The sequence below is a fragment of the Grampus griseus genome (genome assembly GCF_964374135.1).
Source record: "Grampus griseus genome assembly, chromosome: 9".
NCBI classification, from domain to species: Eukaryota; Metazoa; Chordata; class Mammalia; order Artiodactyla; family Delphinidae; genus Grampus; species Grampus griseus.
This window is the reverse complement of record NC_139003.1, coordinates 91,360,792-91,374,685: the sequence shown is the minus strand read 5'-3', so window position 1 is coordinate 91,374,685 and position 13,894 is coordinate 91,360,792. Positions and strand designations below refer to the sequence as shown.

Sequence of the window (13,894 nt, the reverse complement as noted above, 5' to 3'; positions counted from 1 at the left end):
ATTCTAAAGTAAGGTGTTATTAAAAAACTTTTTTTTATGTTTAGTTTGGGTTTTTTCCTCCTCCATTGATCTCTATGATCTGCTCTTCTTTCCCCTCCCTTTTAGTTGTTAATCTCCAACCAGAGACACATATTTAAAGATATATTTTGCATAAATCTTTTAAATCAAAAATCACGATGTCAAATCTAGCTCCTGCTGTTATTTTCCAAGAACAGCCTTAGTTAGTTGTTTTTCAGTGACGACTCTATGCAACCCAGTAATCTTCCTCTGAAACCTTTTCTGCCTGCTCATTTATTTAAAACACATTTCTTGCCCACTGACTGTGAGCCAGGCGGTGTGCAAAGCACACGGTTTAGAATGCACATGGTTCCAGCCGAGGGAAGTCAGATGAACAATTGGGGGCGTTCACTGCACCTGTGATTAAGTGTGGTGAAGTGTGCAGGATGCAAGGAGAGTGAGCACCTGGGATCTGACCCCGTGTAAGGTCCAGCGAGTATTTGCTGAAGGACCTGCCAGGGGTGGAGCGGGGGCGTGGAGGTGGTGTTCCAGGCCGAGGAACCACAGCAGGCAGATGAGCAGGGTCTGTGATGGAGCTGCTGGGAAAGGCAGGGCCAGATCGCAGATGCCTCACAAGCCACCAGAAACATTCTTGGCTTCCAGCTGGAGCAGAGCAACACAGTGCGCAGGTTACATGGGAGGCGTGTAAACTGAAGTTTCCTGCTGGACGCTCTCATCACACTGCACCCAGTTCAGGGGGCACCCCTTCTGTGAAGCTTCTCACAAGAGGCCACAACCAGAGCCCACGTCCCGTATCTGTGCACGTGGCCCTCTATTCACGTTCCCCCAATCGTGGGACTCTGTGCTACGCCTGCGTGACCCTCCCTGGACGTGCGCTCCCTTGGGTGGACTCATGCTGCTGCCTCTTCTCTTACATGGCAGCAGCAGCAGCAGCAGGGTTTTTATTACTGTCATCTGTGCATCTGCATCCCTCCTGCCCCCTAGTACCCAGCACAGAGTGCAGAGTGAACGTGTGCTAGTTCATTCAGGATTGAATTCTTTATAAATGCCCAGTGTGTTTTCTTTCTTACACTTAAGGAGATGTTGTCATCTGTGTAATCTCTCTTTTCTTTTTTTATTTTTAAAATTTATTTATTTATGGCTGCGTTGGGTCTTCGTTGCTGCGCGCGGGCTCTCTCTAGTTGCGGCGTGTGGGCTTCTCATCGCGGTGCCTTCTCGTTGCACACCACAGGCTCTAGGCATGCAGGCTTCAGTAGTTGTGGTTCATGGGCTCAGTAGTTGTGGCGCACAGGCTTAGCTGCTCCATGGCATGTGGGATCTTCCTGGGCCAGGGCTCGAACCCATGTCCCCTGCATTGGCAGGTGGATTCTTAACCACTGTGCCACCAGGGAAGTCCCATCCCTCATTTCTTCATCTTTTTGACACTTCTTGATTGTCAGATGCGGTTTTTTTTTAACTTTTTATATTGGAGTACAGTTGATAAACAATGTTGTGTTAGTTTCAGGTGTACAGCAAAGGGATTCAGTTATACATAAACATGTATCTATTCTTTTTCAAATTTTTTTGCCAATTAGGTTGTTACAGAATACTGAGGAGAGTTCCCTGTGCTATATACAGTATGTCCTCGTTGGCTACCCATTTTAGATATAGGAGTGTGTACATGTCAATCCCAAACTCCCTAAATATCCCTCCCCATCTCAGTTCATCCTTGTTTCTGCAGATGGTATTATTTCATTCTTTTTTATGGCCGTGTAATATTCCTTTGTGTATATGTACCACATCTTCTTTATCCATTCATCTGTCAGTGGACATTTAGGTTGCTTTCATGCCTTGGCTATCGTAAGTAGTGCTGCTGTGAACATTGGGGGGCACCTATTTTTCCAATTTTCCTCTCACTTTTGACAGATCCTTGAGCAGAGTTCTCTTAGATCTTGTGAGCCGGCAATAGAAATATTCCCAGTGTTTAATTCTTTATGCAGCAGATGTGTGCTGAGCTATGGTGTGCTCCATACTGGGAACTTGCAGCCGTGAACAGTAGTGCCTTCCTGGAGGGCACAATTCAGTGGAGGGAAACAGGGCTTAGACCAGTGCCTGTGAATTAGGTGGGGGGCAGTGCCATGAAGAAACCTGAAGTAGCATAAAGAGAGAAAGCTTGGTGGGAAAGAGCCTTTCTTTTAGCATCTTGCTTTCTGCCTTTGCTCTGGAATGTTCTGCCTCAAACATGTTATCAGTTAAATTGTGTAGGGTCCAGTACCTCTCTGAGAGGTAAATCAGGACAGCCACAAGCAAAACTTAAGAGGTTTGTGTTTTGTTTCTGCTTTGTTTTGTTTTTAAAAGGAGGCAATGAAAAAAATTCTTTCAAACTTGTATGTTTAAGTGACTCCATAGATATTTGTTCTTGGCTGGTAAAACCCATAATAACTTTTTTCCCCTGCTTTATTTGAAGGCTCTTGAGATCTGTCAACAGAGAAACTTTGTAGAAGAGACAGTTTATCTTCTGAGTAAGTAGCTTTTATTCATTTTGGTCCCCATAAACTAAGGAATGGGGTGACAACGTGATGTAAAGTGTGTAAGAATGGACATAGGTTTTAGACCAAAGTAACACAGAGGTTAGAGCCTGATTCGTATAAGAAATTGAATATTTAGTAAAGGAGACTTCACAGCTCAATAGAGAAGGTAGCATCATTTAATAAATGCTACTGAGATAACAATTAGCATTGTGTAATAAGTGACCAAAACTGTATCAGTTCACACCTTACAATATAAATCACAATAAATTGTAGATGGGTTGAGAAGTTTTTGGGTTTTTTCCCCAATTATCATAAGAAGGAAGTCAGAATCTGACAGACCTTGATTCAGATTCCAGATCTGCCATTTAGTAGCTGTCTGACCTTGGCAAGGCACTAACATTTCTATGTCCTCTTTTATAAAACAAAAATATTAGTAGAACATACCTCATAAGATTATAGTGATGATTACATGAAATAATTCATGTGAAGCGCTTAAATGAGTACTCAGGACAAAGTAAACACCCAGTGAGTAGGAAATACTGATTTTACTGAGTTACAGATGTCACATAAGGAAATATGTTTTTTGTCATAGCTATCAAACTATGTAAACAAATGAAGAGATATGTGATTTCCCTTAAAATGTTTTATTACATTATCCTAAGTGTTTTCTCACATTTTGCTAGGCCGAATGGGTAACAGCCGAAGTGCCCTTAAGATGATCATGGAGGAATTACATGACGTTGATAAAGCGATTGACTTTGCCAAGGAACAGGATGACGGGGAACTCTGGGAAGATCTGATTTTATATTCCATCGACAAACCACGTAAGCAGAAAAGCCATCTGCAGTCACAACCTCTTTCTCTCCGTTTAGCCAGCTGTGTCTAGAGTAGGAATCATCTCAAGATGCACTGAGTTACAAATATGGTGCAGTATCTATAATAAAAATAGGCCAGGTACATAGTACTGATTTCCAGTACTCTTCCTGTGCAGGGAAGCCTGGAGCCTCATCACTTCATATTAGCTGAACTTGATAAAGAACACTTGGTTGAAGCATATTTCTACCTGCTGCACCCAAATGGAACAGAAGATTTTGGTTTTGTTTGTACACAGAGGGCATTTATTTTGAAAGTGTATAGTCTAGCTCTTATCGAGTCTCTTCATGGAAACCCATAACCATTACTGGACATTGACCATAGCTACTGTCGCGTTGAGCCTCTCTTTCCTGCCCTGTTTTATCAGTGCAGCACCAGGAGTCTATATCTGCTGCCTCTCCTTGACCATCTGCCTTGGGTCTCCCATTTCGGAAGGAAACAAAGGCAGTCACCTAACAGTAACGCAAGTCCTCTTTTAAAGATATAGATATGATTCAGAAACTAGCAGTCGTGGTTTAAAATCTTTCCCCTTCCCTTTTTTTTATTTTTTGGTCGGAAGGCTTATCTGTTTCAAGATATTCAAGGTCTAGAAACCGCTGTTACGATTGTTTTTTAATAAGAGATTCAAGAGGAGGGTGTTATTCAAGTCCATTTCAGATTAAGGTAGCTATATGCACAGATAGCTTGAAGAATCTAGTTTAGCATCATAGAGTGGTGGGCTAAGGATCTTAAAGGAGGCAAAGTTGGGGTAATGAAACACACTGTGAACCTGGGCCTGCCCTGGGTTTGAACTTGGGTTCAAAAATCGCTAGCTGTGTGACCCTGGATGAATTCATTAATCACCCCATTTTCCTTTTCTGGAAAATGGGAACAAATAGCATTCCTACCTTGGCAGAATAGGAGAAAAGTATATGACAGCTGAGCCATAGTAAATTCTCAAATACTAGTTGCCCGCCTTTGACATTACAAACTGTGTTCTGAAGTAATCATTTGTTCTCCATCTCATTTTTTTTTTAATCCCTTCTCATTTAGCTTCTCCTTCGAGGAAGGTAAAGGAAGATTAGTTCCTAGGAGGATTTAACAATTCAAATGCTTTTTAACACTTAAAGGAAATAACTTTTGCTCTGAGTTACTTTCGACCTAAAATTGCATTAGCTACACTGCTTATATGTTGTTTTGCACGGTGTCTTGTAGCCTTTATCACCGGCTTGTTAAACAACATCGGCACGCATGTTGACCCAATTCTACTGATTCACCGTATTAAGGAAGGAATGGAGATTCCTAATTTGAGAGACTCCTTGGTTAAAATTCTGCAAGACTACAATCTGCAAGTAAGTATCTTTTCTTGGACAAAGGAGCCTGCCGAGTGAGTTGACTGACTACTGGATAAACATTTCTAGGGCTTATTTTGGACATCCATTCGATTTGATAGTCACATTTTACTTAGGCCCAGATATTTGGAATACCATTCAAACAGAGAAATTAGAGATCCCGCCCCTGGAGGAAGCCATCGGTATTTCTTAACTATCCCCAGATTTACTCTTCTTGATAAGCAGGCATTCTTACATTTATGGGATAAATATAGCATGGCATTGGGGAAGGTGCAGGAGGAGTTACAGTGGCTATTAGATCAGACCACCCAAACCACTTTTAAGTAGAATGAGCATTGTGTCCATTTGGAGAAATGAAAAAAAATTTTTTTTCAAATAGTTTGATCATTTCCTTGAAGCCACTCCGTAACCTCTTGCCTGAAAGATGTTAAAGTAACAGAATCTTATTTTACCTTTTGTCTGTTTTCTAGAGTATTACAAGCTTACTATCTGCAGTAGTTCAGAATTTGTGATCAGAGCCATAGAACTTATTATCTTCCTATAAATAATTAATATGCTAATCACAGAGCATCCCGATCTTCCTTAAAAAGCCGCTAACAGTGACTGTATTTCGGAATGCTGGTAGCTTCCCGAGAACTTGAAACTATGTAAAGCGCGTTTCTTGAAAAATTCAGACTGTTCTTTCTCTAGCTCGTTTGAAAATGAGTTTTTGGTAGAATGTGGATGAAATGGCTTTCCTGGAAACATTGAGATTTTGCAGGTAGAGCCGAGAGACAAGGTCGTGGGGACAGAAGTAGTCTCCAGGGTAGGAAAGGAGGAGCATGTGATGACGACCTGTGGGCTTGTCATCACTGTGAAGGGTGCAGAGCGGGGGGGCCGCGTGCTGAACTCGGGGTGGTGGCCTCAAGGAAGAGACTTGGGTGAAAAGGAAAATGAGGATCAATGGCATCAAAAAGAGAAGTCCGAGCTGTAAACGAATGAGAGAGCTGGAGGGCCAGGATCTTGTGGCCAGGGAGGAGGATACTGTTATGTGAAAATCTCCAAAGGAGTCGTTGTGAAGATGTTCAGAAAGTGCGGTGAAGGGAGAGGTCCGGTGGAATTAGTCAAGAAACCATGAGGGCAGGAGTCGTCCAGGGTCCAGCTTCCTCCTTGAACTGAGAGGTTAACCCTGCAGCCCACAGGTGACTGTGGTCTTACTGGGTAACACAGCTTTAAAGAAGAGGTCTTCCTGAGGGTGGAAAGTGACAAAACAGGGAGCCTTGGCCTAGGAGGCTTTTGGGAAATTGGGGGTCATGGGAAAGAAATGGGTATTTGGTTTTGGCAAGTAGGTTGACTATCTGTTGTACAAAACTCTTCCAGATGAACAGGTATTTATCTATGGTGGAATTCGGAGGCTTGCAGGTGAGGTGAGCCAGGGAAAGGTTACTGCAGGAAGGATGAGGAAGGCCAGGAAGGAAGGAGAAATGTAGGAATGGGTTAATGGGTAGGAGAGGTGACATGAAGAGCTGTGCTTTGTGCAGCACCCGAAGGATACAGAAGAGCCACCCAGGCAGGAAATGATACACTTCATTCTGAAGCGTGTGTTGGCTTTGGGGAAAGCAGTTCCGGTGTCAGGCCTCGTAAAGCTCGGGGCATGAGTGAGCTCGATAATGATGTGTATCTCCTCAGTACTCGCCACCCCTGGGTCTGCCTGGATATGCTCCAAGTTGCAGATTCCAGTTTGTTGGGAAGTCATTTAAGTGTCTCTGAACAAGTCTACCCCCAGGAAGGTGACAACATCATTCCACCTCCTGTCCTTCAGCTCTACTGGGTGAAGCCTAGCCTCTAGGTTGAAAAATCTGCCTACAAAAACACCTAATAGATCCCTCTTCCTAGGTTCTTTCTGGAGAACCAAGCTCAGGGGCACCACGGGGTCTCACTGCTCATTAATGTTTTATCAATGTATTTGCATAGTTCTGAGTCAGCTGGGAATAAAAATAAAATTATTATTAGGTGCAAAGTGAATTCTGTATAAAAAATTAGCCACTAAACAGCTGCTAAATCAATATTTTATCCTCTTAACTTTTAAATGTAATGAGAGCTTTTCCTTAAGATATGTAAGAGTGCAGTGGGTGGTGTGTTAAGGAGGCTGGGAGTTACTTTGCCAGTGAGTCTGAGGAGTGGTGGCAGCCTGTGAATCCCCGACGGGGCCGGGGTGGGGTTGGGAGTCTCCTCTGGCCCTCAGACATCTTGCTGGAGGATGCAGAGAGAAAATGCTCTCCTGGGGCAGGTTGTTCAAAGAATCCCAGGAGGTACTTCCTACTTATCCATGAATGAAGAATTTTGAATTATTTTCTATGAAAAAGGTGACCTTTTTTATTAATAGAAATTTATTTTCTTTCTCTAGAAATCACTGTAAAAATAAGTCTATTTATAGAGCATTTTGAAGCTTCCAGAAAGGTTTCACATTCATTTTTTTTGTTTTTTCTTCTGTCTAGTGTCTTCGTTTGTTTCATAAAACTATAGTCGAGTTTCACATGTTTTAATGCGATAAATTCCCAAGATTTTGCAGGTCCATGAATTTGCAAGGATCTGGATCCTGCTGTGCATGAGAGCAGGGCAGTGAGGGGGAATGACCATGGGGGACGTTAAGAACCATTCAGTAAACGAAGGAATCCAATTGTTAGGGAAAGGTTATCACAGGGCTTCTCAGCACCTTTTTTTTGCTGATTTGCATTCGCAATCCAAGGGTCAGATTTACAATCAAGTAGACAGCATTTTAAAACTTATTTGGCCACTGAAAGTGCTTTGGGAGATGACTCCTTAGTGAATTGCTAACTGGAAAGAGAAGGTACAGAGAAAGTTGGGGGAAAAAAATTTCTTCTGGTTCTAATTTCATGTTTTCTAAAATGCAACAACTTTTCTCAGTTGAAGTTGAGCATGAGGCGTGTTAGATGTCTATGACATCATTAAAGTGAAGGAAAAACCAACCACATTATCAGTGTTTCAACTGTTTAACTTATTTTCATATTTTTATACCTTGTTACATTGTTAGTACAATGCTTCAACAAAATTTAAAAGCTTCAGTGAAGTAAGAAGGATAAAAGTACCCCTTATCATACTTCATAGACCTAAAATGTTTCTAGGTCTGATTTCAAGGACAAAGGGCACTTGTTTTGATATAAATTATTTATGAAACAATAGGATATAAATGATATTTCTATTTTTACATTAAACTGACCACAATTTCCAAATTATTTTTATGCTGTTTCATATTTGTAAGACATTTTATTTATAAATTTAGCATTTATTTATTGTATTTATTTAGCATTTATATCCACTTCCATTGCTTTTTTTTTTTTCCTCTTAAGAGTTCCAGCATCTTTGTTCTTAAACACTTCTCTTTTGACAGTCTTATTTGACAGTCATTTTCAGTAATGATCCTTAAGGAACTGTCATCTCCATTTTACATGTAAGAAGACTGAGTCTCAAAAAGTTTTGACTCGCCAGCCTGGGAAGGTGAGGAACTGGGTTTGAACTCAGATACTCTGACTAAATGTGTTTTTCTCACTAGTTGTCCCACTGGTCTCTGGAGGTGACTTCACTGTACTGGCAGGTTACAACACAGGAATATATAGGATTGTCTTGGAAGATGAACAGGCAACCTGTTGTCTTTAAAGAGCTGTGGACATGGTATTTGCAGATGTGGACTCTAGTCCCCGCTTTGCCATTAACAAGCCTGTTGACCTTTGGGGAGGGTACATAAGCTCTCTGGGTGTCCATTTCCCCATTAGATTAAATCAGTATTTGTTAAGCCTGGCTGCACACCAGAACTATCTGAATGCTTTTCTTAAATTACCATTTCAGGTACCACCCCAGATCTGCTGGAGAGGATTAGGGACTAGGTCCTTAGACCACCTTGGTGTTTCTTATACACTCAGCCTGGCACTGGGCTATGCATTGACATTTAGGAGCTTCTAGACTAGATGGTCTCTGAAGTATTTCTCTCTCTCAAGTTCTCAGTACGGTCCTTTCGTAAGCAAGCCTTTATATAGCGAATGCAGCTGCGTAGTCTTAACAATATTCCTATGGAACTCATCCGTAATACGTATTTTGGAATCTGTAATAAAGTATCTTAGATTTTTCAGCATAAGCTTTTTAAGTTATAGGTTTGATTGTTTATAAACACATTTATTTAAATTTTTGCATGCCTACTGTGTTAGATCCTGTGCTGGGTAGGTACTTACAGGGCTTCCATGCGTTGTCTCAGGGGCCAGGAGATGAGTAGAAGGCAGCTCGAGCAGCCCATGATCTGAATGAATATTTCTAGGAGAAGCAAAAAGCTTTAACACTTACGTTTCGTTAAACTTCACACATGTACATGAACACACACACAGGTAAACTGACTCCAAAGTTCTTTTCCCATATTTACATTTGCTACAAACTCCATGGGCCTTTATCATTGTCCCATAGGTCTCTACTGTGAAATCTAGACACAAATGAATTAAGAGGAAATAGCGACTTCTTTCCTATCTGCCTTTCTGGGGGGTCCACATGGGTTTCTTTTTGACCCCCAGTGCATAAGCCCTTAATTTCTTCTAAGAAAGAGTTTTTAAATTTATATATCCCCAAAATAAACTTTTAAGATAAAATCTATTTTTTTTCCTTTAAAATTATTTCAGTTTGGCTTCATCACAGCTTTTAGGTGACATGGGTAGCCTATGCCAACCAACTATAGCTTCTTTAGTCAATTCGGTACATGCCTACTTTGTGCTATTGTAAATTTCAGTGCGACTGCATTTATAATTCTGTTTTGAACTCCAGCATGAGGCCTTGGAGTCTTCGTCTTTTCCTTCTTATTTCTCTGCAATTCATCACCTTTGATGATAATCCCAACAAAAAGCAAAGCTTTTTCAAGTAGAATTTAAATCCCATTGCACTGTGGCCTAAATGATGGATCAGAAATGAGGTACAATGGTTTCTAGGTCTAGCTCCGGTATCTTACTGGGGGCTTGTAAAACCAGGTAACTACCTCACGTGCAATGCCGATGATAGGCGCTACAGTATGAACAAGGCAATGTCAGCAAAAAGTTCAACATTTCAAAGAATCTTTTAAAATAGAAATCTCAGGAGCTTTGCAGTCTTGGATGGCATTTTTCCCACGGCAGCTGTTTTTAATGAACCATAATAACTTCGCTGAGGTACAGTCCTTTTATTGCTTTATAAGATGTGAGTCTGGTGCTTCACTTTTGCTTGGAATTATCATCAATGATGATGAGAAATAAGGAAAAACAGGGAGAGTCTTGTGTTAGTTTTCAACAGCTATCTTATAAGCATGTTCTTATTTAATCTTATTAATAGAACAAGGTATGCTTGTAATGATTACAGAAGCTACAGCCGATTGCCATGAAAACGATGCAAAAGAAAAGGTAATATTAAACACAGAATTTAGAAAAAGTGAGAACTACGGAGGGAAACAATGTAACGTTAAGGAAACTAGAGTGGCTGAGAAGGATAGAGGAAGAAGTTAGTAACATACAAAGCTCTACTTGTGTATTTTCCCTTCTCCTGGCTATGTGCCTCTGAATACTAAAGTTTTTCCTAGAAAATACTTTGTGGGTGGACAGATGGTGCCTATTTAGAAAAATGTAATCCTGGTGAAGAAATGGTTCCTTCTTAGTTGTTGGTGGTGGTTTTTCTTCCCTGTTTTCTTTTTTAAGTTTGCAGACACCGTGGCTTCCGTCTAGACTGCCAGGCCCACCATTCATGCCATGGGCCTTAAAGACCCACTCAGGGTCATAGCCAGCTCTTTTTGAAGCATTTTGCTGTGATTGTGACATTAAAGTTTTTATTTTAGTATTAGAGGCTGGGCAGCTAGATACATTTGCTTATAAATTTTCTTAAAGTTTACCAACATTAGTATTTGTTATTTTTCTCTTCTTCCTGTATGCTTTCGTGACGTCTGTTACAGTTTTAATGTCTTTTTAAAATGAATCTGAAAATTCCAATTTCTAGCAGCATTTTAAAGAATAAAACTTAATAGGCAGTGTCTCAATTAATGTAGAAACAGTCAAATCATGTCGTTTCCTGCTCATCAGCTTTAGAAATGGTGGGTATAGAACTCTGGACATCTGTTTTCTTGGCTCATGTCATTAGGCGAGAAACCGTCTGGGTGCATTCACCCAATACCTGTGCTCCTCGGGATTTGAGAGGAGGACGTGTTATCGTAGCCGACTGGGGATGGAGGACCACAGCTGACCGCTTCCAGTTCCCTTCCCTGGTGGCATGAATTGAAAGCATGTGAAAGCAGAACGTCCACGTAGGTTTTAGAGTTGAGAGTGACTTTGTGGGGAAGAAAGTCAGGATGCAGCTCTGCCTTTGCCGTGACCCAGAGCTGGGCGGCAGGGAGGCGGCGATGTCTTCCTTGTGTGAATCTCCATGGCCCTTCCACAGAGCCGCACAGAGCCCCGGGCACTAAGACCCACGGGGCCGGAAGAGGAAGATGTGGGCATAGAAGCTCACATTAGCGCCAGAGGAATTGGTTTGAAGGGGAAAGGGGTCACCTCTCCCTGCTGTGCTGCTGCATGGGAGCAGTAACTGGCTTCTCCCCCACATTTCAGTCTTTTTAAGATGGCTTTTCTTTCACAATGTGTGCATTAGATTCTGCTTCGCGAAGGCTGCAAGAAGATTCTCGTAGCTGACTCCTTGTCCTTACTGAAGAAGATGCACCGAACTCAAATGAAAGGCATTCTGGTTGACGGTGGGTAAAATTGAAAGAATCCTATTGGAACTGCCTGCCTTGCTATCAGAAGGGACAGAGCAAAGAGAAACATTGTATAATCCCAAGTGTATGTGCTTCCTTGCAGAGGAGAACATCTGTGAGTCCTGTCTTTCCCCTATTCTTCCATCAGGTAAGATGGTTGGGAGGGGAAAAAAATTCCCAAATACGTGTTAATGATGAGTGGAGTTAAAATTCTGAAGTTAGCGGATTACAACTTATAAAATTATATACCTTTTGGGATAAGCCAGTTTAGAGAAGAATTGCAGCCCATGTTGCTACTCAGTTGCATGCTGGTACTGCCGCCGTTCCTTAGAGCTGAGGCTCCCAAGCTCTTGAATGAGTCGGCATCGGCCAGCAGGCTTGCGAAAACTCAGATTGCTGCTCCCATCCCCAGAGGTGCTGATTCGGTAGTGCAGGGTGGGGCCTGAGAATCTGCATTTCTAACAAGTTTCCAGGTGATGTGGATGTGACTGGTTCAGGGGCCAGTCTTTGAGAACCACTGCCCTAGTATAGAAGGGAAGAAAATTAAGATTTACCATCAACTTGTTAGATTCCTAGCTCGCAGAACCGTGTGTGTGCCTGGGAAAAAATTTATAGGTAGCTTTCCCTCTCCTTTAAGCTTTCCACTGCTATGTGGATCTAGGCACCCAGGGTATCTCACATTTCAATGGAAACAAATACCTTCTAATGGGAACTGTGACTCCTTAAAAGACATGTACATTTGTTCATAGTTCTTGGTAGCTATATATCTCTTCATATCATTAAAGCATTTTATGTAAGGATCACAGGACAGGAGAAGAGGAATTTCCATAATTTGAAAGTAGAAATTAAAGCATAGTTGTTGAGACGCTAAAAAATGCTTCTTGTGAGGGCTTCCCTGGGGGCGCAGTGGTTGAGAGTCCGCCTGCCGATGCAGGGGACGCGGGTTCGTGCCCCGGTCCGGGAAGATCCCACATGCCGCGGAGCAGCTGGGCCCGTGAGCCATGGCCCCTGAGCCTGCACGTCCGGAGCCTGTGCTCCGCAAAGGGGGAGGCCACAGCAGTGAGAGGCCCGCGTACCGCAAAAAAAAAAAATGCTCCTTGTGTATAAATTCAGCATAGAGAAGTACTAAAAGACCTAGTTTGTGTGCCATTTACTTAGCTTTAAGGGGTGATTTAGCACGGCAGGAGCACAAGAAGTTCCCCGTAGGGTGTTTTTTAGAGGTTTGGATTTTAAGTGCTTGTGTTAAAAACTGCAGTGGGCATAGGAAGAGCAGTGAGCTTTCATAGTGTTTTAACAGAAAGCGAACACGTGCACCTGCACTGTATAGTTAGATTAAACTCCTAATTTAATCTGTTAAGGATTCAGTCTTACCAGAACCAAGCTGGCCACAGAGCACGCGCAGACGAGGTGTGGTGCCCCAGCAGAAGTACAGCACAGGGCAAGGTCACAGCCTAGGATGTCAGCCCAGCTGTGCCCTGAAGTTAGTGAACGGCCTTGGCAAAGGCAGTAGGCGAACCGACAGAAAGCATTCTTATAAAGCCACGGAATCCACTTTCGTAGTGTCATGATTGTGTGTACGGGGCTGGAGGAGGGAGAGCTTTACACACACACATCCTGATGCTGGGTTTCACAACACATGCTGTTGCCTTGCCATGAAATCGTCCCCAGTATGCAGCTGTAGTAACTGACTTGGAGGCCAAGCAGCTGACCTGGGACCCCCATAGCGACAGGACTGTCATCCCTGCCCTGCGTTCAGCCATGCTGCTCTGCAGGGATGCATTCATCAATCAGCATCCCCCCAAGGCAGCTTACTGCTGGAAAGGGAAACTTCTACTACTGCACTGAGCTCTTCTCTTTCCTGCCCTCTCCCCTAGATGCAGCTAAGCCCTTCAGCGTGGTGGTCTTCCACTGCCGCCATATGTTCCACAAGGAGTGCCTGCCTATGACCAGCATGGTAAGTTGGCTGCTTGGCCACCAGCAACTCGAGAGAAATCGGTGCAGCCAGAGGGATGTGCTTAAAATGATAACCCCTGTCCATGTCTCAGTTATAATATAGTTTACGTCACATCAGAAAAAGCAACGTACCTACTTCTCAAATGTAAAAATGCTTAGTATACGATACTAAACATTATAAAAGCATATTCGTGTAAGTAAATTTGTTGAGATAAAACTGATGACAGTTGAGCTTTAGAAATGAGCTACAGTGAGAACCATTTTCAATTTTCTATAACTTTCTCACCCTGATTTCTGTATCATGACACTGCTATTTTTTCAGTGTCAAATCGGTTCCCCCAGGTCCCCTTGGGTCACGTGAGACTTGTCTTGCTGTGGGGGTGTCTTTTGAGTCCAAGAATAACAGCTGGTCTAGACAGGATCCTGTGTGAACCAGCAGTAACCTCCAGAAAGAGGAGCAGTGTTTC

At 42.5% G+C, this 13,894-nt stretch overlaps 1 protein-coding gene across 1 annotated transcript in view; it reads left to right on the top strand.

Moving 5' to 3' along the window:
- The window catches only part of VPS41 (VPS41 subunit of HOPS complex), a 188,684-nt gene that overhangs the window by 172,824 nt on the left and 1,966 nt on the right, over positions 1 to 13,894 (top strand). The window contains exons 23-28 of the mRNA XM_082661461.1: positions 2,465 to 2,519; positions 3,212 to 3,352; positions 4,596 to 4,732; positions 11,372 to 11,471; positions 11,578 to 11,622; positions 13,349 to 13,428. Of these exons, the coding sequence (XP_082517587.1) occupies positions 2,465 to 2,519; positions 3,212 to 3,352; positions 4,596 to 4,732; positions 11,372 to 11,471; positions 11,578 to 11,622; positions 13,349 to 13,428 (558 nt within the window). The remainder of the gene's footprint in view (positions 1 to 2,464; positions 2,520 to 3,211; positions 3,353 to 4,595; positions 4,733 to 11,371; positions 11,472 to 11,577; positions 11,623 to 13,348; positions 13,429 to 13,894) is intronic.